Source organism: Euleptes europaea, chromosome 10 (assembly GCF_029931775.1).
Source record: "Euleptes europaea isolate rEulEur1 chromosome 10, rEulEur1.hap1, whole genome shotgun sequence".
In the NCBI taxonomy this organism is placed as follows: Eukaryota; Metazoa; Chordata; class Lepidosauria; order Squamata; family Sphaerodactylidae; genus Euleptes; species Euleptes europaea.
The window spans coordinates 47,224,034-47,251,675 of NC_079321.1; the positions used below are offsets into that span (position 1 = coordinate 47,224,034).

Sequence of the window (27,642 nt, forward strand, 5' to 3'; positions counted from 1 at the left end):
CTGCCCTAGAACAGCCCCCTTACATTGCAAGCTCTCCTTTTACATCTGCCTCCCTGCCAAGCTCTGTCCCCTCTAATGATACTGGCATACTCTGAGGTCTTGCAAAACTGAGCCCATCATACACTCTGCATCTTCACTGTAGATCCAGAAACCATCTGTCAGGCTGTAGGAAATATTCACAAGGGCTAGGATTAAGCCTGCAGAATACATCCTCTCGCATGTTAAGACAGCTTACTTGCTCATGTACCGGTATTATATAGTATGAGTGTGTGCTTAAAATGCACTGCAGAATTGTGCATATTAAAATTTTATGTCTATTTTTACCGCCTAGTTTTTCTGAGTTTTGTTTTCATGATGGTAGCTGGCTGATCAAAGTTTTTTCATGAAAGGAAAAACTCTCAGAGCACAGTAAATAAAATTGAAGTTAAAGGGATTCAAACATCCTTTTTGCAGAACTGCAACATGAACAATCTTGTACATAATTCCACTAACATGTCTGAAAATATTTACACCTGTAATGTCTGCTTATCTGAGGTTTAGTTAAATTTGATTAAGATGTGTCATTCAAAGCACTGTACTTCTGAATTATTCTCCTATATCATTTGCTAATTATTCATGTGGTTAAAGGAGGGGGGTTGAGCTTTAATAAGTAAAAAATCCTGCTCTTGTCTGTGGATACATTTGACTGAAATAAGGAGGGGGGTATCAGAATTCTCTCCTGATCCATTTTTTTACCATTTCAGTCCAGACCAACTCATGTCCACTCCTTAGTTCACAAAGGTGTTACAGTGGCCTGTTGGATCTGGCTTCAAATCCCCTTTCAGCTATAAAGCCCCAATTACTCCAGCCTATTCTTTCATATTTGGGATGTTGTGAGAAAAAGGGGGCAAGAGCATGTACATTCACCCTGCCTAAAGAATGAGATAAAAATCAGAAACAGGTCTCCTAAGCGACATGGCTCCTCTTCAAGCAAGGGAACTCTTTTATTAACATTTACTCAGAATTAAATCCTACTTGGTTCGGACCCAAATAAGAATTACCGCCTTAGAATGACAACTTTACTAGAAACCTAGAGAAACCGAAGACAGAAGTTTATCACTTGCACTACCCACCACAAGAGGTACTGCAAGTTAAAGAGTATTTGGAAGCGGCTTGCTGGGCTTCTACTATGTCCTTTTAAGAACTGCCCATCCTAAAAAGGCCTTCTTCATGTTAGCAATCCTGAAGCATTCTTGACAGGGAACTTGCTCCTGTCTAAGCACAGTGAAGGTAGGGTTAGTTCTCCTACTCTTCTCCCAAGATAAGCCTTTTGTTTACCTCACATCGCGATAAATTTGTCCCTTTATGTTAAAACAAAACACTACTATGTGTTGAACCAGCTATTAAGAGATAACGTGAGAGTAAATTTGCTCCCTTGCTGCTTTTGTTCTTCGGCCATTTATGCATGGAAGGTTTTGCCTTGGATTTGCCTCTCTCTAGATGCATATTTTTCCCATCCGAGTTCTCAAAACTCTGCACGGGGGCTTATTTTTGAAATATTGCTTATTTTTGAGTTGTAGGAATTTGGCCGGGGGAAACGTGCACCCAGAGAGCAGCAAATCCAAGGCGAAACCTCCCGTTCCTCTTTCTTCCAACAGAGGCCATAAGCCTTCCAGCCAATCACGTGCTAGACCTTAGCGACCCTCCAGCCAATCGGAGCGGCTGCCGGAATCTGGCGGTTGAGTTTAGCCCGCGCGAGGCCGTTGGTCGCGTGAGGGTGGCGTTGGGAGCTCGTTCCGTTGGTCCTCTTGAGGGTCGCGGAGGGCCCCTCCCCCCGGGATTAATCATGTCCGACTGGGAGGCGGACAGCGAGGAGGATGGACCCGGCGGAGCCGCCCCCAAGCCCTCTCGGGCCTTACCTGCGTGGCGCCCGGCGACGGAAGCAGCTTCTGCGGGAGTCTGTGAGAACCGAGCCGCGGGCGGAGACAAGAAGGAAAGGGGCGACGGGTGGAAAGGGCGTCCGCGGCAGGGCCTTGCCCGCGAGCCCTGGCAGTCGGGGCCCTTGGAGTACCGGGCCCGGGGGTCCCCGGGGGGCAGAGGCCGAGAGAGCGCGCGGTCGCCGCCGCTCTGCTTCCACCTGGATAACGCGCTGGTCGGCACCGTCATAGGTAGGGCTGGCGTGAGGGTCCCTGGCGGGGGCCTGGAGTAAAGGCTTCTTTGGCCATTGATGCACGGGAGGTTTTGCCTTGGATTGGCCGCTCTCTAGAGGCACGTTTCCCCCATCCAAATTCTCCAAGAAGCCCCCATGCAGAGTTCTGAGAATTTGGATGGGGGGAAAAGGTGCCTCTAGAGAGCGGCCAATCCAAGACAAAACCTCCCGTGCATGAATGGCCTTTCGTAGATTCACAGAGCGGTTCTAAACAGTTGCACCCTTCTAAGCCTACCAATTCGGTTTAGAAGGGTATAACTCTGCTCAGGGTTCCTACTGGGCATTTATGCACTGGAGGTTTTGCCTTGGCTTTGCCGCTCTGTAGATGCACATTTCCCCCCATCTGAATTTTCAGAATCTTCATGAGGGCAGAGTTTTGAGAACTCGCATGGGGCGGTAGAAAAGAGCAAGAGTCCAGTAGCACCTTAAAGACTGACTACTACTGCAGACAGACTAACACGGCTACCCACTGTGAATTATCGCATGGGGGGGGGGGGAAATGTGCATCTACAGAGCGGCAAATCCAAGGCAAAACCTCCCGTCCATAACTGGCCAGTAATGCAAAAGGAAGGAACTGGATCCGCCACGTGGCACGGGTCCCAGACGTGGGACGCCGAAGTAGATCGGGACGCACACAGATAACATTCTTTTCAGAGCTGTGAGGAAGGCAAGCGCAGCTGGGCGCTCTGCAGCAAATTTATGTCTGCTCTGCCGATTCTTCGGAGGCGGTTTACAATATTGGAAGTATGGGTTGCGGTAGGTCTGTAGCCAAAATACAAAAGAGAAAGGGCAGGAGAAGATAAGAATGTGGTATTTGCAAATCGCCACTAAATTAATAATGGAGCTAGTAATTCAGGCTGCAGAGTGTCTGATTGATGTGTCGAATGAATCACAGTCAGGGGTGGCGCTTCCTATATGAGATCTTAATTTGGCAGTTGTTATAAATAACGTTTTCCAGAGTGTGCGTTTTACGGTGTATCTGCCAGCTTTGGGGAGGGAAGCAATGTGGGTCCCTCTGCTTGCTATTTTTTTTTTAATGCTAACTTCAGGCACTAAAGGCTCATTTTACAACTCAGACTACTGTCACATTTGACATAGGGGCTGGCATCCATTCCTGTCAAATTATCAATAGGAGATCCATTGATAGTTGTGAATAACCCTGATGAACAGTGTAGACAACTCCAATGTTTTAAATAAATTTTGTTCCCTCCAACGTAAGTTCCAAAGAGTACGTATCCTGTTGCCATTCCCCAATCAAAAGAACACTGTATAGCCCTGATATTTTTCTTTTCATGATTCGGTGGCCCAACATTAGAAGAAAGAGTTGTTGTTTATTTAAGTTGAATATTGTAAGTTGTGTGTATGTAAAACAAATAGCTTAAGTCTTCCATTCAGGAGAGCAGAAATTCTGTTGTATTGGGAGGAAATAATCAGAATTCAAGTGTAAGGTCATGGTCTAAGACATATTATGTATTTTAGCTGGATTAGCTTCATTTGGCTGTACAAAGATATCATCTGTATAAGACGTGCTGTCATGTGAAAATTATACAATTGTCTATTTTGTCACGGTCAAGTGACCTGTATAGAAGCATATTTTCAGCAGTCATTAGCTAAATGTGACATAAATACACTCTAATTGTTATAGCTCTGCAGCCACTTTACAAAAGTTGGTATTTGAAGATGTGTGCAAATGTATTAACTAACTTTTACAACAGGTCGAGGTGGAGCTAAAATAAAAGAACTTGAAGAATCTTCAGGTTGTAAAATACAGGTGAAGTGTTTTTTTAAATCTAATGCATTCCTCAGATTTGTGAATTATCCTGTTACAAAAGATGGACTGTTTGTGAGATCTCTCTTTCTTGTGTCCAAAGTCCTACAGAAATCAATTCAGAGAACTTGGAAAGGAAACTTCTATCATTCTTATGTAGTTCCTTCAATTTATTAATACTTGCCTGAATTTTAAACAAGAAAGCATTGCTGTGTATTTGAAACCTCAGAATAGAGATTTTCCCAAAATAGCTGGTATTTCAGCCCTAAATATTTATGCTTGGACATTGTGCTGGTGTAGCCCTTGGTAACATCATCCAAATGCCCAGTCTGTACTAGTTTATAGTTCTTTCAAGGAGCTCAAGGTAGCATATGTTGCTCGTCTCCTCTCCGCCATTTGTTTCCAGGCACAATTCAAGGTGCTTGTGCTGACATTTAAAGCTCTATATGGTTTGAGGCCAACATAGTTGAAATACTGCCTACTCCCTTATGAACCTATCCGACCATAGCAGTAATCTTCAGAGGTCCTGGTTTGGGTGCCACCACCTTCTGAGATTAGATAGGTGGCAACCCAGGAAACGCCTTCTCAGTAGTGGCACCAAAACTCTGGAATGTTCTCCTCAAGGAGATTTGCATGCCCCCTTCTATTGCCAGAAGGTGAAGCCTTTTTGTGTTTTCTTTGGCATTCCCATAGTGATCCCTCCTTCCTGTTGTTTTTATTTTTTGTACTTATTTTAAGCGTTGGTTTTAACTTGTAATTATTTTCATGCTGGTTTTAAGAAAAAAAATTATTCGTTAGCTGCCTTAGTGGCCCTATGGGGGCAGAAAGGGAGGGTAATAATCTTGTAAATAAATAAAATAAATACATAAATATTTTTTTACCCATGCATCCACCCTGTGAGGTATGTTAGGCTGGGAGAGAGATGGACCAAGGATATCCAGCAAGCTTCATAGCATAGTGGGGATTTGAACCTGCACTTTCTACATCCTAGTTCACCCTTTAACCACTCCATCAAATTGGCTCTCGGGAGTGGCATTTAATCTGTGAAGAGTAGAAGTCTTGATAAAAAACATTGGGACTTTGAGTTATGAGAGGAAAGTACAGCAATCAGCTAAGAATAGTTAATAGCTCAAAAACCAAAGTTTAGGGCAGGATATTACAGTATCATTTGCTAGTCTAATGAACTCTTATCTTTAGGTTGTAAGGGGAAATTGTGACGCTGAAATAAAGATATTTGGTGGTAATGATAAGCAGACCAAAGCGAAAATGTTGATTGATGATCTTGTTGAGAGAAGTGGTCAAAGCAATTCAGGAGAAAAGTATGAAAAAGGTAACAAATTAAAACTTCAGGTCGGTTTTGTAATACAGACCTGTTGTACCTGCTTCTTTAAAATCCAGTTTATAGCTAGCCATTCTGCCGAAGATTTCTGAATTCAGCTCTGAAAGGTTTGTAAAATAATAGAGCTGATTTTATGTTGATAAACCAAGAACATGTAAACAGTTTTTCTATAGATAGTTACAAGCAGGAACCCATGAGATTCCCACCCCCTACAGGGTCCTAATACTTTTCTGTGCCCCTACTCCCCAGTTGCCATTTTCTCTCCCTTCCATGCCTTCTGAGGTCCTGCATCCCAACCATTTCTCCCTCCCTCATCTTTCTGCTGGATCAGCCCTGAATCAACTGGACATTTAAGAGACGGAGGGTTGAAGCTAAACGTATGTCCTTTGTGCTTTCCACTTCAAGCCTTTGCCTGCGGCCACCATCCTGATAAAGAAGGGGAATGGTCAGGTTAGACTTTCTGAGCCCCCCTTCCCCATGAGCAGCTGGAGGTGGTTCCCATCCATGCCCAGCAGAATGGGTGGATGGCTCCATGTGTTGCTGCTGCTCCTTCTGCCTCGTCCTCCACCTTCCTCCCCACAAGCCTTTAGCCATTGCCCTGCCCTTGTCCTTCTCCTGCCACCTCTTTCTCCCCTCAGCACGTTTTTTTTAAATCTCTGTTGTAATGCTGACTTTGATCCTGGTCTGCATTTTTTCATCGAAGTTCTGAGGTCTGTGCAGTGCAGACCTCAGTGCTCCAATTTGAAGAACAATATTTTTTAAAAAAGAATCTTTTCAGATTTTTTTGCAATCCTGGGGTACTCCTGGATTTGCAGATGAGTCTTATATCTTTGTATATATCTCCTTTACATGGATTTTTGAACTGCATTGTAGGTTTCTGTTTAGAAGTAGATGTATAGATAAAATTAGACTCCTTTGAGGCATTACTGAAACTTTAAATATTTTAACCCCAAACAATATCCCCCACATAAAAAACTGGTTTAAACTTCATATTGATCTGAAGATTCACTAGAACATTTTATAAACTGTTCTTTTATTTATTTTTTATTTTATAACCTGTTCTTGTTTTAACAGATTCCTTCAAGCACCAGCATGTTGGGACCACTTATTGCCATGCCAGTCGTTCTGGAGCTTTGATGTCTGTAAATAATAATCCAAAGCAGTCCATTAACTGGACTTCTCTCCGAGAAAATAAAGCTAAATATGAAGCTATGAAATGGGCTGGTTAGTATAACAGGTTTTTAAGGAAATATAGGTTGTTGACCTCCACAGTATAAATGCTTTTCTGTCTGTGAAAGCCAACTGCTTTCTTGAAAATGATTCTTCTAAATATACTGAGAACAAGTGGCCACCATTTTGCTGAAGGTACTGGTTTGCATCTTATACTTTTGCTCACTTCATCTTACACTAGGCCAGGGATCGGCAAACTCATTAGTCAAAAGAGCCAAATATCAACAGTACGATTGAGATTTCTTTTGAGAGCCAAATTTCTTAAACTATATAGGTAGGCACACTGTTTATAAACTTAATAAACTGTAATTAAAGTTTTAAGTCTTAATTAAACTAGGTACACTGAATAAAACTTGATATCATACTTAATACTGATCTTATTTATTGATAAAAATTAAATTGTCCCTGCCATTTCCCCCTCCCCATCCGGAGTCCTCGTCTGGAGGCCTGGTCTACCGCCATAAAAGCCTATTGGTAGAACTGGCCTCCGGCTGAGTCCCATTGGGAGGCCAGATCTATCCATTGGCTTTCTTGGCAGTAGACCTGGCCTCCGGAGGCCCATAGAAGCCAATGGGTAGACCTGGCCTCTGAAGGGGGACTTTCCCCTCCTCGGAGTCCAGGTCTACCGCCAAGAAAGCCAGTGGGTAGACATAGCCTCCCAATGGGACTCAGCCGGAGGCCAGGTCTACCAAAGGAAGCCCGCCCCACCCAACAGCTGATGGGCGGGGGGGGGGCAGGAACCGCCGAGCCGCCTGCCCAGCAATCGCACGGCGAGAGGGGAGGCTTTAGCCTCCCAACCATTGAGGGCAAGGGAAAGGGGGACCTGGCCATTCTCCACGGTGGGGGGGGAGAGACAGCGCGCCCGCTCGCCTGCTCTCTTACGCTCGCTCTCTCAGGCACGCCGGCTCCGCAGCCCGGCTACCGGCGCAAGCAGGCGCGAGAGCAGGGGCTCCGAACCAAGTTCGGAGAGGCGCACTCAAAGGGTCAAAGAGCCGCATGTGGCTCGAGAGCCGCAGTTTGCAGACCCCTGCACTAGGCACTTTGGGCTAGTTCCCAGATAGGCAAACAGCGGTTTGTGAGCCGCATGCAGCTCTTTGGCTCCTTGCGTGCGGCTCTCGCACAAACAACCACGTGCGGGCGCGCAGGCACGCCTGGGGGTGTCGGTACTCGAGACGAATGTCGGTCAAGACGGGGGAAAGCGACGAATACTAGCACGGCAGTACCGAAAGGGGGCGGGAGAGAGTCTGCGCAGGAGGCTCTCGCGTTACGAGGGAGCGACCGCGTGCCGCTGATGCTGGGAGTAAGAGAAGAACGTAGGGAAGGTAAAGAAATGTGTCCTTCTGCCCGTGGCCATGGGTTTTTGTTTTTTTGCGGGGGTGTGGCATTGAATCGTTAAAACGTCGCCAGCCCGTCTGCTGGCTCCTGGCTTCTGCTTTGGGCTCCTCGAGTCCCTCAAGAGAAATCCGCATTGCGCCAAAGGACGCGTCGGCCGGACGAGGAAGCCCCGCACGGCACCTTTCTCTCTTGAGGGCGCCCGCAGCCCGGAGGGGAGGGGGAGGCAGAGAGCAAGCTGCCCTGGCGGCCGCCACCTCCCCCCTCCCTGCCGCGCGGGCCCTCCTTCCTCCAGGGCTGGCAAGGGGAGCGCCAGAGCGCGGCACTCCCTGCAGTGGAGAGGGGGGCTTGACGATGACGGAGGAGCCTAAGCCCCGAGGCGCCCTCCCTGGCCCCGCATTAGGCCCCGACGGGAGTGAGAGGCGGGAAGGGGCCCACCCCAGCGTTCAGTGGCTTGGCCTTTAGGGAACTCTGAAGGAGAGCAGAGGCCCCCTTTCCCCCCTCCCCCGTCCTTTTCTGGGCTTCCCGGGGCCCGGGAGTGGCCAGAGAGGGAGTGCCGAAGGCTTCTGCCTGGTTGCACCGTGCTGCGGGGCCGCATGTGTGGCCCTGTGTGTGTGTGAGGGGAAAGCACACAGTGGGGCACCGGCCAGTTCTGGGCCACCTAGGCAGGCCCTGATGGTGCCCCAACGCTGCTGTGCCCCACCACCTCCGGGAGGCACCCGGCAGAGCTGAGCCGCCGCTGCTTCTCAGTACCCAGAGCCCCCCCCCCGTGCGGGGCCGCCGCATCACCAGCGGCTCCGCCTTGCTGCCCCTTGCCTGCTGCCCAACATGCACACATCTTTGAGCAGCCGCGGGACCCCCACATGCTGGAGAAGGGCAAAGGTCACCGCTTCGAAGGCTTCACCCCCTGGCCAGGCTGGTGTGACCTGTGCGGGGAGGCTGTGCGCCAGAGGGCCCTGCGCTGCGCCTGTGAGTGGGGCTTCCCTCCTTCTCCCGCTTCCCCGCGCCTCACCAGGCCCTTCCCTCCGCGGGGCACGCAGCCCCTCCACCCTCCAGGAATGTTGGCGGGACTCCTCTTAGGAAAGGGGGCAGCACAGGGATCTAGCCACTTGGGAACAGGGATGGCCCCTCCCGGGAAAGATGGCACCGACTTCCCCTTGGCCCCTGGTTCTCCCTGCCCCTTGGGATCTTCTTCCCTCTCCCTCCCCAATCCAGGTTCCCAACCCTTGGCAGTGTGTGAACAGCCCAGTCTCTGTCCAGCCTGCTGTGATTTACGCACAAGCCATCCTTCAAGCCCTTCTGAAGCATTTCGGCCTCTATCAGCAAGGCTCCTTTCCATTGGGCACCCCAACCGGCCGCTTAATAGGGGTCACATTGCTACGATCTATATTGTTCAGCTCTCCAACATTGAACACATGAAGCTGCCTTCTACTGAATCAGACCCTTGTCCTCCACCTCCACCACCACCACATTCTGGCAGGCACCCAAAATGGAGGGAGGGCTGATAATTATTTCATTTTAATTAAGACTTAAAACTTTAATTAAAGTTTATTAAGTTAATAAACAGTGTACCTACCTATATAGTTTAAGTTTAGGAAATTTGGCTCTCAAAAGAAATCTCAATCGTTGTACTGTTGATATTTGGCTCTTTTGACTAATGAGTTTGCCGACCACTGGGCTAGTTGAAAAACATTGGAATTGCACTAACAGTAGTGCCTAATTCAAGAGAAAGTGAGCTGCCCAGCAGAGGACTGCCTCCTCAGCTCCAGGAGAAAAGTACACATGGAGCCAAGGTCTAGGATTCAGGCCATTGGGTGGGATGGTGGCTCAGTGGTATAGCATCTGTTCTGCATACAGAAGGCCCCTGGCTTCAGTCCCTGGCACCTCCAGTTAAAAGGATTACATGGCTGCTAAATGTAGTCAGGACTCTTTGGTGGAAAAGGAACAGATTTGGCCTTCCTTTCAAAATCCTTAACACTGCTCTCATTCTAAATGAACACTCATTTGTAGTCTCATTTTGACAATGATTTTTTTTTGCTAATCCTCCTTTTAATTTTACCAGATTTACCTCCAATCGAAAAAATATTTTACAAAGAGTCACCAAATATTGCCTCTATGTCACAAGATGAAGTTGATAGACAGAGGTAAGTATCATAAATTTTCTAGCTCTGACAAATTTGGTTGTTTGATGAGTAGTGCTGTGGTTTTGGTTGTATATATTTGTATTAGGATTTGGTAATGTCCACTACATAGTACATAATAATGTAAAGTCTACTAAGTAATAATGTAAAGGCAACTAAGATGGATTCCATACCCAAGCTTTGCCCCTGCAATCTTTTAAGAGCATAACCACGTTCCAGTCCCACTTCCTATCAGTAACTAAGATGAATACCATAAAACCAGACTGCATCCTTCAGACTGATGTGTGTACGGACACTGAACCCAGTTCATTGTGGGGTATTGGAATGCACAACGGCATAGCTTGTAAGGTACAGAAGCTCCTGCCTACAAACTTGGGACTTGTTCAGGAAGTTTTCATACATTTAAGTTCCCTGTAATTCACATGCTGTATTTTTAGGTGTATGTGTTGGAAAGCAAATTTATTGTGCAAATGCACTTAGCGGATAAAATTGTAGATCGTTACAAGTCCAAGTTTGCTGTCACGTTGCATGTTCTTAATTGGTCTATAGTGATATCATGCTTGTGGGACAGTTAACTGTGTCATAACTGATGTTATGAAAGTCTAGAAGAATTCTATCCAAATCCAAAAAAAACGAATCTTTTCTGAAGACCTACTGAAATACCACAGCACAGTGTACCTTTATCAGTGGCTTTATATTAAAGCATCACATTACAAATTATTGTGTGGTGTACACATGTGGAACATACTGAAACTTTTTTAGTCCTTCTGCCACAGTATCAGGCTAAGTGTGGAAATAATAAACTGAATGGTTCTTTCTGCTAGATATTTTTTTGTAATGCCAAGATAAATAAATGTTGCTTGTTTATGGTATATCATTATTTCTTGATTCTCTTTAAAGAAAAGAGAACAATAATATCACATGTGATGACCTGAAAGAAAGTGAAAAACGTCGTATTCCCAATCCTATCTGTAAATTTGAAGATGCTTTTCAGCACTATCCTGATGTTATGGCAAATATAAGAAAAGTTGGCTTTCAGACGCCTACACCTATTCAGGTATCAGTTTTATTTGTAAAAAATATTAAAACTGCTCTGTTTAATCTCTAATCTATATTTACTAACTAGCATGGAAATCAAATGAAACTTTAAAATGCTTCTTATTGCTTATTTTAGTCACAGGCCTGGCCAATAGTACTTCAAGGATTTGATCTCATTGGAATAGCACAGACTGGTACTGGAAAGACTTTGGCTTATCTGATGCCAGGATTCATTCACTTGGATTCACAGCCAATGTAAGAACTAGATGGGGTAAAACATTTTAGATTCTGTGTGTGCTAGAGTACAAAGTTGGGTCAGAAATAAGATAGAATTTAATGGGGCCTATAAGCCCATGAGAGTTCTATGTAATACTTTCACCATGTTTTTTGTTCCCTCATACTGTTTCTGTGATTGTTCAAATTCTTAGATATAGCATATTGCACAGGTTGTGCAAATATAGTAACTAATAAAGGGTGTTAATGTGAGAGTCTCTACAAACAGTCAGTGTGGAAGTTACTCTACCCACACATTAAAACCTCCAGTCCTCAGACCAAGACTACTAAAATGTGTACAAATCAGTTCTATGAAATAAAAATAAGGCCAAGACAAATGGGGCAAAATAGGTAAAAAGATTTTTTTATTACTCAGAATAACAATTCCCTATGCGTTTTGCCCAAGGGGCATGTTCAGGGGAACTACTGAAGAAGCCCCTTGGGCGAAATGCATAGGGAATTGTTATTCTGAGTAATAAATCTTTTTACCTATTTTGCACCATTGGCCTTGGCCTTATTTTTATTTCCTGTTACTGATGTGGCCCCTTTATTTCTTTGTAAAAATCAGTTCTAACCAGTCTTATAGTGCATTTCTGAGGTGGGGGGCCGAACGTTCTCTAGAGGCGGCGTGACCCTGCCGCCAGCGTAAGTGGCCTCTTATCATGGAAAAAGAGGCAATTATGCTGGTGGCAGGGGCAGTTGCGTTGGCGCCTGGGTGCCGTGGAACTGCATGCCGCCACTCCGACACTGCAGTCTCTCCGGGACCTAAATTCCGGAAGATATATGCTGTGCTGGCATGGGGGGGGCATTCCTAGGAGAGGAGCTGACAGTAGTCAGTTTTCAAAGCCCCTCCAGCCCGGGAATGCCCCCTGCAGCAACAGTGTTGCTGCTCCGGGTTTTACCTGGCACAGCATTGCTGTTTGTTATGGGGAAAATAACCCCATATTCTTTTAACTACTTTTAAAAAGGCTTTTTGAAGCCTTGTGGCAGCCGAGGAACCTCTGGAGGCGCCACAGCAGCGCCTAGGCTATGTCATCACCACGCCACAAAATTCAGGAATGAGCTGTTAGGTGAGTATACTTGAACTTAAATTCCATTCAATTATCAAGAACTTAATTTCTGTAAATATGCTTAGGAAAGCAACCATAATGTGATTGTACCCAAATCATGTTATATTCTTTGTCTTCTGTATAATTACTGTTTAAATGAGGCTGACATTCCTTTCAGTCCTAGAGAAAAACGTGGTGGACCGGGTATGTTAGTTCTCACTCCCACTCGAGAACTGGCTCTTCAGGTTGAGGCAGAATGCTCAAAATATTCTTACAAAGGAATTAAAAGGTAATATTGACTTATGCCTCCTTCCCATAACTTTTGGCATTGATACTGCATTTTTTTTCTTTCAAAAAAATAGGAAAAAAACAGCAAGGAAAAAAAACCTCAAAATCCAGAAACTAAATGGAATTTAAAAAGGAAAAAAAACATACATAAAATATACTTTATGACAAAAATATAACAGTGGTGACAGATCTACGCATAAGTAGTATGTATAGTATGGAGTAGAGGTCACTGGGGGTGATGGGGGAGGTAGTTGTAAAATTCCTGCATTGTGCAGGGGGTTGGACTAGATGACCATGGTGGTCCCTTCCAACTCTATGGTTCTCTATAAAAGGTTTCCAAACATCTAAAAATAAGTTCATATACATTTGTCTTCTGTATACCATGTGTTCAAGTATTGATAGAGTTCTAAGGTCCTCATAAGTAGACACTAATGCATTGCGCTTAGAAAGTGGCACCAGACTAGAAGCTTCCAAAAGAGCCCAAGATGGATAGTCTAACTGCAACGAGCAATCACAATAATCAATACAAGTTAATAAGTATGCCTGATGATATAAACTAAAATCAGGGAAACCAAATTCTCCTTCATTGAATGGAAGTTGCATTCTCTTTAAATGAACCCCACATAAATTTCCAAATCCCTTATTCGAAATGCTTGGGACCAGAAGTTTTTTTGGATTTTGGAATATATGCATATACATTGGTTGCTTATGCATGGGAGTTTTATCTAAGGTTCATTGCTCGCTGGACCCACACTTTCTTCTTGCGAAGCTGGACCAGCAGTCTCCAAGCTCAAAACAAGAAGCTTTTGAGTCCCCACCCCTTGAAAATAATGCTTTGTAATTGGCTGTAGTGCTTTCTTTGAGAGAAAAGTTCCTCTCCCTCCCCCTCGAAAACCCAAGTGTTGAGTCAAAAAGCATCTTCAAAAACAAAATGGAGCTCCCTAAAAGGAATGGAGGGGGGAGAAACCCAAGCCTCATTTCTAAATGGCTTTCTTCTACTCAGAAAGAACTCCAGGAAGTAGGAAGCATTTGAATCCCCACCTCTTGGCACACTGCTTTGTAATTGGCTGTAGTTCTTTCTGTGAGAGAAACGTCACTCCCCCCAAGCTTTCATGTCCCACACTTTGCCTTATGCATGGAAATTTCAAGTGGGCTGAGCTCGGGAGATGGAAGAATTGGGTTAATAGAAAGATGGGAAGTCCCAGGATTTGTGAGGGCTGGCTGCGAGGTCATCTCTAGCGGAGGGTAAACTCATGTATAACTCCAAGGAACACCCGAGACAGACCGGGGGCGAACGTGAGTGAAAGTACCCATGCATAACTGACCATAATGAAATATTTTGGGGATAGGACCCATCTAAACATGAAATTCATGTATGCTTTATATACGCATTATACACATAGTCTGAAGGTGGGCCATCGTGGGAAATCTGTTGGTGCCACTGGCCTGCACATGTGCCCTTTTCTTACCCTTTGTGCGGGTTCAAAAAGTTTTGGATTTTGGATCTCGGATTTTCAGATAAGGCAGGGGTTGGCAAACTCATTAGTCAAAAGAGCCAAATATCAACAGTACAACGATTGAGATTTCTTTTGAGAGCCAAATTTCTTAAATTTAAACTATATAGGTAGGTACACTGTTTATTAACTTAATAAACTTTAATTAAAGTTTTAAGTACACTGAATAAAACTTGATATCATACTTAATAGTGATCTTATTTATTGATAAAAATTAAATTGTAAGTCCCTGCCATTTCCCCCTCCCCGTCCGGAGTCCTCGTCTGGAGGCCTGGTCTACCGCCATAAAAGCCTATTGGTAGAACTGGCCTCCGGCTGAGTCCCATTGGGAGGCCAGGTCTACCCATTGGCTTTCTTGGCAGTAGACCTGGCCTCCGGAGGCCCATAGAAGCCAATGGGTAGACCTGGCCTCAGAAGGGGGACTTTTTCCCTTCCTCGGAGTCCAAGTCTACCACCAAGAAAGCCAGTGGGTAGACATGGCCTCCCAATGGGACTCAGCCGGAGGCCAGGTCTACCAAAGGAAGCCTGCCCCGCCCAACAGCTGATAGGCGGGCTGGGGGGGCCAGGAACCGCCGAGCCGCCCGCCCAGCCATCGCACGGCTAGAGGAGAGGGAAGGCTTTAGCCTCCCAACCATTGAGGGCAAGGGAAAGGGGGACCCGGCCATTCTCCACGGCGGGGGGCAGGAAGAGACAGTGCGCCCGCTCGCCTGCTCTCGCGCTTGCTTGCTCTCTCTCTCTCAAGCATGCCGGCTCCGCAGCCCGGCTGCTGGCACAAGCAGGCGCAAGAGTAGGGGCTCCGAACCAAGTTCAGAGAGCCGCACTCAACGGGCCAAAGAGCCGCATGTGGCTCGGGAGCTGCAGTTTGCAGACCCCTGATTTAGAGAGTATGTACTTTGCCCCATAAAGACAAGTTTAAAGTTGCCCCCAAATCCAAAGATATATCAGCAATTAGCTTGTTAACATTTAGCATAATCATACCATCTCTAGGAATCAATATTCTAAGGTAAGTAATGGCATCTGGGCACCACTGAAAATGCCCATAGGCAAATACACTCCATGATAGATTGTCTCCCAGTGGCATCAACTCAGATTTTACCCAATGAATTGAGTAACCAGACGAATGTCCAAAGATATTAATCATATTAATGAATGCAGGAATGGAAAAGAGGATCCAAAATGAATAATAAAAGATTTTCTGCGTAAAATATTGTTGAAGGCTTTCACAGTCAGAGTTCATCGGTTCTTGTAGGCTATCCGGGCTGTGTGACCATGGTCTTGATATTTTCTTTCCTGACGTTTCGCCAGCAGCTGTGGCAGGCATCTTCAGAGGAGTAACACTTTATCTGCGTAAAGATTAATTTTAAATTCCAGAAGCTTATGCACATTATTATTTTGTCTAATGGCAAAAACTGGAGGTTCCAGACATCCATCAAAATAAGAGAAGAAAGAGGGCAACCCTGTCTGTTACCCCTCTCAAGAGTGAATGACAGAAAATATGCCATTAGTCAGTTCCCTGGATCCTGGAGATGAATAAAGAATTCTGATCCACTTCTGGAATTCAGGAGGAAAACTGAATTCGTATTGCATTGTGTTACTTAGAATCTATAGAGAATTAAACCAAGGCTTTGATTTGAATGCAGCTCATTTTCCAATTTTAATGTGTGTTTGCAGTCTCATTGCAAAATGATTATTACTTAGCATCCAAGAACTGCTGCTAGTGTTCTATATTGAACATAGAAGAATAGCCTGTTTAGAGAGCTAGCCTTGTGCTGTATGGTAAAACATTTATATTTTTTAAACCTAACTAAAATGTATGCATTAAAAAAAATTGGCAGGTGTGGGAATGTGCTTTGCTAGATCAAGCCAGGTGTTTAGGAGAAACTTCAGTATACCTATTGATAACAACATATACTCAAAACTTTCTCAACAAGGAGTAAAATAATTAAAATTGTAGCTAGAGGATTGTTTTTGAATTTTCTGGGAAATTCCACTGATTTGGTTTAAAGTGTTAAAACATGCTGTAGTATGTTAGTTTTCAATTACAAAAACTAAATACTGGGCAAACACTGTCTTTAGTATCTGCATATATGGCGGTGGAGACCGGAAGGGGCAAATCAGCATGGTTACCAAAGGTGTGGACATCGTTATTGCTACTCCTGGTAGACTGAATGATCTTCAAATGAACAACTTCATAAATTTGAGGAGCATAACATACTTGGCAAGTAGTTAACATATTGTATTAGTCTGGGAATGACTTGAAGTTAAATTTAATTGTGTTTAAATATATATACATGAAAGTAAATCTGGCCTCCCATCCCTAGCTGTTGGAGATAACATTTAACAAAGGAAAATTAGAATAATCTGAATGTCAAGCCGTGCTCAGTAGTGACTGTTTCTGTTGACCTATCAGAGATGTGAGGTGATTCACTTTATATAGTTTGTGTATGAGATTTGGATTTTTTCATGGCAACACTAACACAAATGAGTCTCATATCTGGTAGCCCCAGAGGTGGGATCTCAATAAGTGGAGCCAATGACACACTATTCCTCTTACACAGGTAGCTGGTAAGAATTAGCCCACTGAGCTGTTGTGAGTATGAGCGGCCACTGTCAAAAATAGGTACCGGTATTTAAAAACTGCCCTGACCTAGATAGCCCAGGATAGCCCAATCTCATCAGATCTCAGAGGCTAAGCAGGGAAGGCCCAAGCTAGTATTTGGATGGGAGACCTCCAAGGAATACCAGGATCATGATGTGGAGAGGCAATGGCAAATCACCTCTAAATGTCTCTTGCCTTGAAAACCTATGAGGTCGCCATAAGTCAGCTGTGACTTGACGGCACTTTCCACCACCACATTTGAAAGCTGGAGGGAAGGTGGCTGATGTAACCCCATCTTGTCTGATCTTGAAAGCTAAGCACATGGGTACTTAGATGGAAGGAAGACTCTGCAGAGGAAGGCAGTGGCAAACTGCCTCTGCTTCTCACTTGTATTGAAAGCACCTTGCTGGGGTCACCATAAGTCGGTTGCAACTTGATGGCATATACATAGGTTTAATATCTCTGCAGAAATAAGCTAGCTGAATTAAGAGTGGAATTATAGTACTAGAGTTATTCTGTTGAAACACTAGCCATTTTTGCATGGTAATTAGCAGCGCGTTCCAGGCTGAATTGCCCCGCATTTTTTTTTTAATTTTGCACGCTGAACTGGCATTCAAGAAGTGATTGCAAAGCTGGAGCTTACCTGCTTCGCATTACCAAAGAGCCCATTTAACCCGACCTTTGGTGTTTGCCGCGAAGAATCACTCTCAAGGAACAATGCAAAACAACAGAGGCTCGTTAGCTTTGCATATGCTAATAGCCCTGCAAACAGGAACAAAGGAGCAGGCGAGTGCGGGAAGTGGAACTTCTCCTTTTGAGTCGGGACAGTGAAAAGGCATTTTTAAAGTTGCATTTTAAAGAAGAGTTTTGAGCGAGCATCAAAGTTGACCTTGCAAAAATGGCCGCTGAGAGCCATAACAAGAATATAATTATATATACACATCTCAGATAATTGCATAGTAAAAATATAACATTTTGGCCTGGTTTTGGAGCCAATTGTATATAACTTTGGAGTTGTCAGTTGTTTTTCATAGGTGTTGGATGAAGCTGATCGGATGCTAGATATGGGATTTGAGCCTCAAATAATGAAGATTTTATTAGATGTGCGTCCTGACAGACAAACAATTATGACCAGGTAAGTATATCTTTCAGGGACTTGCAGTTCCGTGTGAAGACACTTTGTAGAGGAATACAATATTTAAGTGCCATCTCATTTTTACATGTGTGTGGATTTTAACTGTGTGCTTCTTTATGTATCCTTGTACTGATAGCTGACGAACAAGCATAATTAAACAGTTACTAAAAATTGAAATTTTTGTAGTTCCAGCAGTGTAATAGAATTCAACACAGACAGCCATGGTAATAAAGGGTCAGATGGTACTATTAAAGCAGTGTAATTAGTATAAAAGGTTGTAAAATGGTTGGGTGCCACTATTGAGCAAAATAGTGTTTTTGCTGCAGCAAAAATGCCTTTGGAGTTGGTAGAGAAACATTTTCTTACAGAATCTTACATCTAATTCTGAATTTAACAACAGAATGCAGATCAAAAAACCTGCACAATGGGACCAGGTACAGAAACAAGCCTAGGGGAATCCGAAAGCTTGAAGAATTAAAAGAAGAAGATTTTTCCTTAAGTGGTAGAGAAAGCATATAAAAACCAACTCTTCTTCCTCAAAAGTTAAAAAAGAAGTACTGAATTAGAATACTTAGGAACTTTGACACTTTCTCCCAAGGATTTAATAAGTACCTGGAAGTGGTGGTCAGACTTCTCACCTAGGTAGTGTAGAGGGTGGAAACTACAAGACTGTTGGAAGAGAGGCAATTGGATCTAAGTTTTTCAAAATTATTTCCTTTTGTTCCCACCAGTGCTACATGGCCAGATGGTGTCCGTCGCCTTGCAAAATCATATTTGAAAGATCCAATGATTGTTTATGTTGGTACTCTTGATTTAGCAGTAAGTTGTTTTGTGTGTCTGTGTGTTTAGGCTATTTTACTGTGTGTTGTATTTTGGAATAACCAGAAAATATATGTGACAGCAAAGCTTTTGACTGTGGATCATCAAAGGCTATGGTTGGTTTTAAAAGAAATGAGTGTGCCATAGCAACTGATTGTTTTGATGTGCAACCTGTACTCTTGCCAAGTGGCTACTCTTAGGACAGAATATGGAGAAACAATGGTTTCCAATTGGCAAAGATGAAATACAAGAATGTATTCTGTCTCCCTATTTCTTCGATCTATATGCAGAACATACCTAGGGAAAGCTGGACTAGATTTAGATGAAGGTGGAGTGAAAATTGGTGAAATGAACATTAACAATTTAGAATATGCAGATGACACCACATTACTGGCAGAAAATAGTGAAGACCTGAAACTACAGATGTAGACTAAAGCAGAAAGTGCCAAAGCAGAATTAAAGCTGAACATCAAGACGACAAAATTAATAACTACTGAGAATTACTCAGCTTTAAGGTTGACAATGAAGAAATGGAAATTGTTCAAGATTTTCTATTCTGTGGCTCCATTATCATCCAAAAGAAATCAGAAGGAGATTGAGACTAGAAAGGGCAGCCGTGAAGGAGCTAGAAAAGGTTCTTAAGTGTAAGGATGTGTCACTGGTGACCAAGATAAGAACAGCTATGCTGGATCAGACCAAAGCCCATCAAGTCCAGCAGTCTGTTCGCACAGTGTCCGACTAAGTGCCTCTAGGAAGCCCACAAACAAGATGACTGTAGCAGCATCCTGCCTGTGTTCCACAGCACCTAATATAATAGGCATGCTCCTTTGATACTGGAGAAAATAGGTATGAATCATGACTAGTATTCATTTTGACTGGTAGCCATGGATAGCCCTATCCTCCATGAACATGTCCACTCCCTTCTTCAAGCCTTCCAAGTTGGCAGCCATCACCATATCTTGGGACAGGGAGTCTCACAATTTACCAGTGTGTTGTGTGAAGAAATACTTCCTTTTATCTGTTTTGAATCTCTCACCCTCCAGCTTCAACAGATCACCCCGCATTCTAGTATCCTGTTCACTCTCTCCATACCATGCATAATTGCACAGACCTTCATCATGTCTCCCCTCAAGAGCAGTGGTTTGGAGTGGTGGACTCTGATCTGGAGAACCGGGTTTTATTCCCCACTCTTACACATGAGCGGCGAAGGCTAATCTGGAGAACTGGATGTTTCCCCATTCCTACACATGAAGCCAGCTGGGTGACCTTGGGCTAGTCACACTCAGCCCCACCTACCTCACAGAGTGTCTGTTGTGGGGAGGGGAAGGGAAGGTAATTGTAAGCCGATTGGATTCTTCCTTAAGTGGTAGAGAAAGTCGACATTTAAAACCAACTCTTCCTTCTTTCTAAGCTAAACAGCCCTAATAGTTTTAACTGTTCATCATAGGGCAGTTGCTGTAGCCTGCTGTTAATTTTGGTTGTTTTCTGTACCTTCTCAAGTTCTGCAATACCCTTTTTAGGCGTGGTGACCAGAACTGTACACAGTATTCCAAGTGTACACCATAGATTTGTACAGGGGTAGTTTGATAGCAGTAGTTTTATTCTCTATCCCTTGTCTAAATATGGCCATCATGGAATTTGCCTTTTCAAAGCAGCTGCACACTGGGTTGACATCTTCATTGAGCTATCCACTACCACCCCAAGATTCCTTTCTTTGTTGCTACCAGCACAGATCCTATCAGTGTTCATGTAAAGTTGGAATTTTTTGTCCCAAAATATGCATCATCTTACACTTGCTTAAATTGAATCTCATTTGCCATTTTAATGTCCATTCCTCCAGTTTGGAGATATCTTTTTTGGACCTCTTCACAATCCGTTTTTGTTTTAATTCACCTAAATAATACTTAGCTATTCACCCCCAGCTCCAGGTCATTGATAAACAGGTTGAAAAGCACCTGTCCCAATACTGATCCCTGAGGGAACCCATGGCTCGCATCCCTCCATTGATTCCTACTCTCTACTCCCTATTTTTTAGCCAGCTCTCAATCCATTAGAGGACTTGTCCTCTTATCCCATGACTATGAAGTTTGCTTAGCAGTCTTCAGTGGAAGAATTTGTCAGAAGCCTTTTGGAAGTCCAAATACACAATGTCCACAGGCTCATTTCTGTCCACATGCTTATAGACACTTTCAAAAAAACCTAAAAGGTCAGTGAGACAGGACCTACCTTTGCAGAAGCCATGTTGGTTTTTGCTCAGCAGAGCTTGCCCTTCTAGATGCTTGACAATTCTATCTTTAATCATGCTTTCCATCAATTTACTTGGGACAGATGTTAAGCTAACCAGCCTGTAATTTTGTGGGTCCTCCCCGGAACCCTTTTTATAAATGAGTGTTACATTGGCCATTCTCCAGTCCTCTGGTACAGAGGCTGATCTTAGGGACACGTTACACATCTTTGTTAGAAGCTCAGCAATTTTGCCATCTTTTGTTCTTTACAGTTCTTGACTGTTTCGGTTTTCTCTTTAATTTTTCACTGTCAGAGTTTATAAGTTAATACATTTTGTTAGCACGGCTTCTGGAACAATCAGGATTGTGGGAGAAAACCCACCCAGAGTCAGTAAAAGATTGATGACCCTGCCTGCCTCCAGGGGGAGCTTCTACCCATGAGTTGTGACTGCCCCATCCTAGGACCACTGATAAAGGAGCTTCAGGGTAAATGAACAAGCTTTCCTGTTTCAGTTGTAGCTTCAGACAATAACTGAACACCTTGATTTAGAACCTTTATATGCATTACACAATATATAGATAGGTCCCTACAGTGAGCTTCTAAGGGATAAAAGGAAAGGTAATAACTCGCTGTATATGGTTCTTACGTGTATCTTTGAAGACATTTGTAAAATAAAAGATCTTACTAAACTTGATCTTACAGGCAGTAAATACAGTGGAGCAGAAGGTTGTTGTTATTCCAGAAGAAGAAAAAAGAGCTTTTACACGTTACTTCATTGATACTATGAAGTCTGAAGACAAGGTCATCATTTTTGTGGGAAAGAAGCTTACGTATGTAGCTGAAATCTAACACAAATACTTGGTTTAATACTCGTTAGTTACCTTTAAATAAGACACATTCGGTCAATGTGGTACTGATAAATTGAGATTTGCTTAATTTTTAAGCTGCATTTAAAACTAAAATACAAAATACAATCAGGCATGTAGCAGAGGCATCTAAAGCCTCCTGGCTTCAAGCTATGGTCCTAATCCTTTTTTTGTACTTATCACCAGCCTGTCTCTTCCTCTTCACTTTGCTTTCCTTTCAGTAGTAGTCTGGGAGTGACTATTATTCTTATCATAATTGCCTCCTTTCTAGTACAGCAGACAGCCACAAAAGAGTTTTCCTTACCTGTAACTAACAAAGAGAGACTTATACCTGGGGTTAAGGTACTAAAGGTTGAACTAGAAGCTCAGAGCAGTACATGAGCAGTAGAAGTGAGCTGCACTTAAGTAAATTCCTTACCCTAAGATCCCATCTTGCTTCCCTTAGATATTCAAGTGCTAACTATCCCACCAATTTTTATGCTGGATGGATAAGTGTCAGATCTGCTATCTCAGTATCAGATCTGGATTCTTTGACACACCTTGTACCAGTGGCCTGGAGGATCCAACCAATCAGTCCCAGAGGCACTGAGAGGTCTTGAGTAACGCCAGGAAGACATCAACCAGGCAATACTGTGAGTGGAAGTGGACGTCCTACTGGTTTCATCCTAGGATATGTGCTCCATCTCTGATTCCTAGGATTGGTGTACTCATCTCTTAGGGTTCATCTGGCTGCCATATCTGCTTCATAACCTCTCATACAAATTGGTTCTTGTAGGTTATCCGGGCTGTGTAACTGTGGTCTTGGTATTTTCTTTCCTGATGTTTCGCCAGCAGCTGTGGCAGGCATCTTCAGAGGAGTAACACTGAAGGACAGTGTCTCTCATTGTCAAGTGTGTAGGAAGAGTAATATATAGTCAGAAAGGGGTTGGGTTGAGCTGAATCATTTTCCTGCAAAAAGTATCAAAGATAATGTGCTAATCATTGTCCTGTAAGTATCAAGATAATGTGCTAATGAGGGTGTGGCATGTTAATATGGAACCATTGTATCCTGAAGTGATCTGTTAATGTGTGAAATCCAAAGCTAATCTGCATGGCTATTGTGGACTGTAGTCTTTGTTAGTCTGGAGGTTTTCAGGACAGGAAGCCAAGCCTTATTCATTCTTAAACTCTCTTCTTTTCTGTTAAAGTTGTGCTGATGTTTATGAATTTCAATGGCTTCTTTGTGCAATCTGACAAAGTAGTTGGTAGAATTGTCCAGTCTTTCAGTGTCTTGGAATAAGACCCTGTGTCCTGTTTGTGTCAGTCCATGTTCAGCCACTGCTGATTTCTCAGGTTGGCCAAGTCTGCAGTATCTTTCATGTTCTTTTATCCTTGTTTGTATGCTGCGTTTTGTGGTCCCGATGTAAACTTGTCCACAGCTGCAAGGTATACGATATACTCCTGCAGAGGTGAGGGGGTCTCTTTTGTCTTTTGCTGATCGTAGCATCTGTTGTATTTTCTTGGTGGATTTAAACACTGTTTGTAGGTTATGTTTTTTCAAAAGTTTCTCCATCCTATCAGTGACTCCTTTAATAAATGGCAAGAATACCTTTCCTATGGGAGACTGTTTTTCCTGAGTTTTCTGATTTTTGTTTGGTTTAATGGCCCTTCTGATTTCATTTCTGGAATAGCCGTTTGCTAGCAGTGCGTGATTTAGATGATTAGTTTCTTCCTTGAGAAACTGTGGTTCACAGATCCGTCTTGCACGGTCCATTAATGTTTTGATTATTCCTCTTTTCTGTCAGGGGTGGTGGTTGGAGTTTTCGTGTAAGTAGCGATCAACCCAACCCCTTTCTGACTATATATTACTCTTCCTACACACTTGACACTGAGAGACACTGTCCTTCAGTGTTACTCCTCTGAAGATGCCTGCCACAGCTGCTAGCGAAACGTCAGGAAAGAAAATACCAAGACCACGGTTACACAGCCCGGATAACCTACAAGAACCAAGGAACTCTGACCGTGAAAGCCTTCGACAATATCTCATACAAATTGTTCACCAAACCTGTAGTGAAACAGTTTTCCCAGAGTCTTGTTCTGCTATATCCTCCATAACTGTTATCTTTCATATGCTAATCTTGAAGCTTAACATTTAGAGCTGGAAGAACTTAAGTATTTGTGCATATATCGAGGTATCAATCCAGGCATAACATTTTCTTATTCAGATATTGAGATCAGAATTATATTCTGCTTGAACCATACACATTGTGTGACTTTATACAGGTTCAGCTTCCATCAGTGTGCGAAGTGAGGATATTTGCTTCTGCCACAAGATAAATTTTCTTTAATATGGAGGAATGCATTCATTTGGAAATGTATTTAATATATCAGAGTAGGAATATTTTAAAACATTACATGAACATCCTTGGATATACATAGGAGATCGCTAGACATTGGGTTTGTATGATTAAGTATATGTAAAGATTGTTGTAGATTGTTGTTAATTAACTGTTGCTGGAAGAACCCAACCATTTCTATGTGAGTTTTTTGGAATTTTGAATCAGTGCTGATGACCTATCCAGTGATTTTGGTCTTCAAGGAATTCCAGTTCAGTCTTTACATGGCAATAGAGAACAGTGTGATCGTGAACAAGCTTTGGAGGACTTCAAGAAAGGTAAGCTTGCAATTGGTTAGAGTCAATTGCAACATAAAACATTGTACTACTAACCTAACTAATTGTACTATCTTTGCAGGGAGAGTAGCTGGTTCCACTCAAGTGTGAATAAAGTTAGAAAACTTAATTTTGATCAGTGCACATAGGATACTGTTGGAAATGGGCAGGTTCAAAGGTGGCGTTGTTACAAGCATCCTGTAAAATACTGGAGAGACAGCATCTAGAATGCTGAATTGTCTGCTTCTATTTCAGCCAGTATTGAAATGCTTCAAAGAAGAATAGGCCGAATCGTACAATTAAGTTGTGTTTGCTAGAAGGGCTCTGTGTATTACATTAAACCCACTTTGGGTACCCTAAGTGGGATGGAAAGGCAACATAAAATACATAAACTCTAGCAAAGCAAAGAATGTTGATATATTTTCTGAATTACTATTTACTTCTCAATGTGTTCATTTTAGGAAGAGTTCGTATACTGATAGCAACAGACTTAGCCTCTCGAGGGTTAGATGTGCAAGATATCACTCATGTGTTTAATTTTGACTTCCCTCGCAACATTGAAGAGTATGTTCATAGAGTGGGCCGTACTGGTCGAGCTGGGTAAGTTGAGTGTTTCATACTATATTGAGCTGCAATTTGTAAAATGTTACCATGTTGTTGAGTTGAACTCCAGTATTTTTCAGCATATCCTACATGGACAGCTTCTGAAACATGGATGTATCATATTGGTTTAGGTGTAATGCCAAACATGGTGTGGCACTACATAACCAATTGTGGTCAGATGTTTCCCTTTACTCATAGAGTTAGAGTCAATTGTGACTTTTGAGGAGGAGGAAAGAGGGACTTTTGAAAAGGAAGGAGTATGTGAGCACAAGGCTTGTTCATGTAGCCCTGGGTTGTGGTTTGGCATTATATCTGAACCAACATTTTGAATAGTGCATTGGAACAAATACAAGAGAAGGCAAGTTTACGTACAGTTATTTGGAATTGTCACTGGGTTGCTAATTGTATTGTCTCCAGAATTTCACATTATTCTCCCTGGGAAAGCTAATTTCATGCTAGGAATTCATACAGAGTGCTTTTTTACAGTGGCTCAGGGAACTCAAATCACTTTCCTCAGCACAGTATGACAAGCCAAATCACTGAATTACTCATTTTGCTTCAGATGGGTCAATTAGTAGAGGCATCCAGGATAGTAAAAGTCACTTTAGAGTGTAATGCAAAGTTTTTTACTTACATTCAGAGTATTCTCAGGGTCATGGTACCTTCGTGGAGTTATAGTTACACAGGTCAATGGAATGAGGGAAGAAGGAGAAATTGCCCTTCCCACCTCTAGGATCATTGGAACCCTGTTGACAAATGTGGAAGAAGGAACAGTTTCACTCCTTGTCCCTCCTCGCTGACCTACGTGGCTATTATTCTACACAGGTCTTACAACTTCCCAAGGATCAGAAATAGTCACTGGCAGAAGGGAAAGTAGAGAAGATCTGTGATCCCGCTCAAGTGGATTGCTGGAGCCAGTTGCTCTTATGGAAATATTTATTATCTCAACTACTCACCTTTTTTCTAGCCGCTCAGGTGAAGCTGTAACTCTTGTGACTAGGAATGATTGGCGGATTGCATCTGAACTGATTGAAATTCTAGCAAGAGGAAACCAGGTAAGAATACTTACTTAATATATGTTCTAATTTTTTCTTGTCCTTCCCCAAAGAGTTTGGCTTCACAGAAAATCAGCTTAATGTAAAAAGGCTTTTATAGTATTAATGCCTTTTTATATTCAATATGAATATTTGTTTGCTTGAAGGTGGTGACTATTTTTATGGTTTGGGTATCAAGGCTAATGAAATCTTAGTCTGATTGTGTACTTTAATGTATTACAGTTGCATATGAATAAACAGTTTTTAATGGGAAAATACGGTTGTTTAGTTGGTGCATGTGTTACAGCAGGTGCCATCTTAGAAGCAGTCTCCTGGACTAGATAAGGGATATGTTCTTTCTGAGATTGGGTGCCTGCTAGATGTAGTTTTTATACATTCTTAAATTAAACGTTTGGCCCATATTTTTCCTAATTAATCATGTATACCTATTAATCTGACACATGCTCCTATTCATACTTACATGGAAGCAAGACTCAAGTCGAATTTAAAGAATATAATACCTAGAAAGTGTAGAAAATGGAGAATTGAGCCTTGAATGCATACTTTTCAGAGAAAGGCGACAAAAGCACATATTAACAGCAATTGTAACGAATGGCAGATTATTCCCACATGTCCTAGCCATTTAGTTAATAAGCTATCCCTTCTAGGTTTGTCACATGCAATTCATAGCTACTTCTCCAGGGAGCTCTATGGTGATATTCTTCAATTCAGTTGCCTGGACTAAAACTCTATGTGGAGATTAGTCAGTGAGGCCCAGAAGGAAGACTGGGTTGAGAACAGCAGATGATAAAGAACTAAAATAAGAGAAGAAACAAAAAACAGAAAGGAAAAAAGGGCCAGAAGTCCTTTCTTTCACCTCAAAACTACCAAATGCTGTATATGTCAAAGATGGGAATGGATTTTATCTCTATTCTAGAATTAAGTATCAGTATGTTCAGTTGTGGGTCCTGATGCCCTGCATGAGGTGATACCTCAAAAAGAAATCTGAATGTGGACGCCATTTTATCATTACAAAATCACTAGCTATCCCTGTAGTCCCCCTTAACATTAGATAGCCTCATTTTCCAGCTGCAAAAGTTCATTGAGAAATATTAAAATGGGGCATGGCCTCACTCATTAACTATTTCGCTTGAATAATAAAGCTAGCCATCTTTGCAGAAAATATGGGATGTAAATAATCTAGCTAAATCAGATTTTAAAAGTAAACATCTTGTATATTTTTGTTAGCACAAAGTTTACAGGGGCTGAGCCTAATTTATCCTGATACAAAATAGTTGGTTAGTAGTTTACAGTATACTGAGATGAAATATTTATGATATATTTAAAAATAAGCATTGATTGGATGACTAAATTATTTTTTTTACATGGTTGTCCCAATTATCAGGTAATTCCCGAAGAGCTAATTTCAATGGCTGAGAGATACAAACAATTTCAGTTGAAAAAAGAAATGGAAAAGGATTGTGGAAAGCCTCGTGGGAGATCATGGAAAAATGCTTAATGCACCTGGAGATCCTAAACACTGTGTCTGT

At 42.8% G+C, this 27,642-nt stretch overlaps 1 protein-coding gene across 1 annotated transcript; it reads left to right on the top strand.

Moving 5' to 3' along the window:
• Nucleotides 1-1,825: 1,825 nt before the first annotated feature.
• On the top strand, nucleotides 1,826-27,614 carry DDX43 (DEAD-box helicase 43). Its single transcript, XM_056856722.1, has 16 exons — nucleotides 1,826-2,147; nucleotides 3,904-3,959; nucleotides 5,154-5,286; nucleotides 6,370-6,519; nucleotides 9,920-10,001; nucleotides 10,899-11,055; nucleotides 11,173-11,291; nucleotides 12,537-12,647; nucleotides 16,237-16,378; nucleotides 17,794-17,894; nucleotides 18,626-18,713; nucleotides 21,642-21,769; nucleotides 24,349-24,458; nucleotides 24,917-25,055; nucleotides 26,026-26,113; nucleotides 27,498-27,614. Exons 1-16 carry the CDS (start codon nucleotides 1,826-1,828, stop codon nucleotides 27,609-27,611), a joined length of 2,040 nt encoding a protein of 679 aa, XP_056712700.1. The 3' UTR covers nucleotides 27,612-27,614.
• The last annotated feature ends 28 nt before the right edge of the window (nucleotides 27,615-27,642 follow it).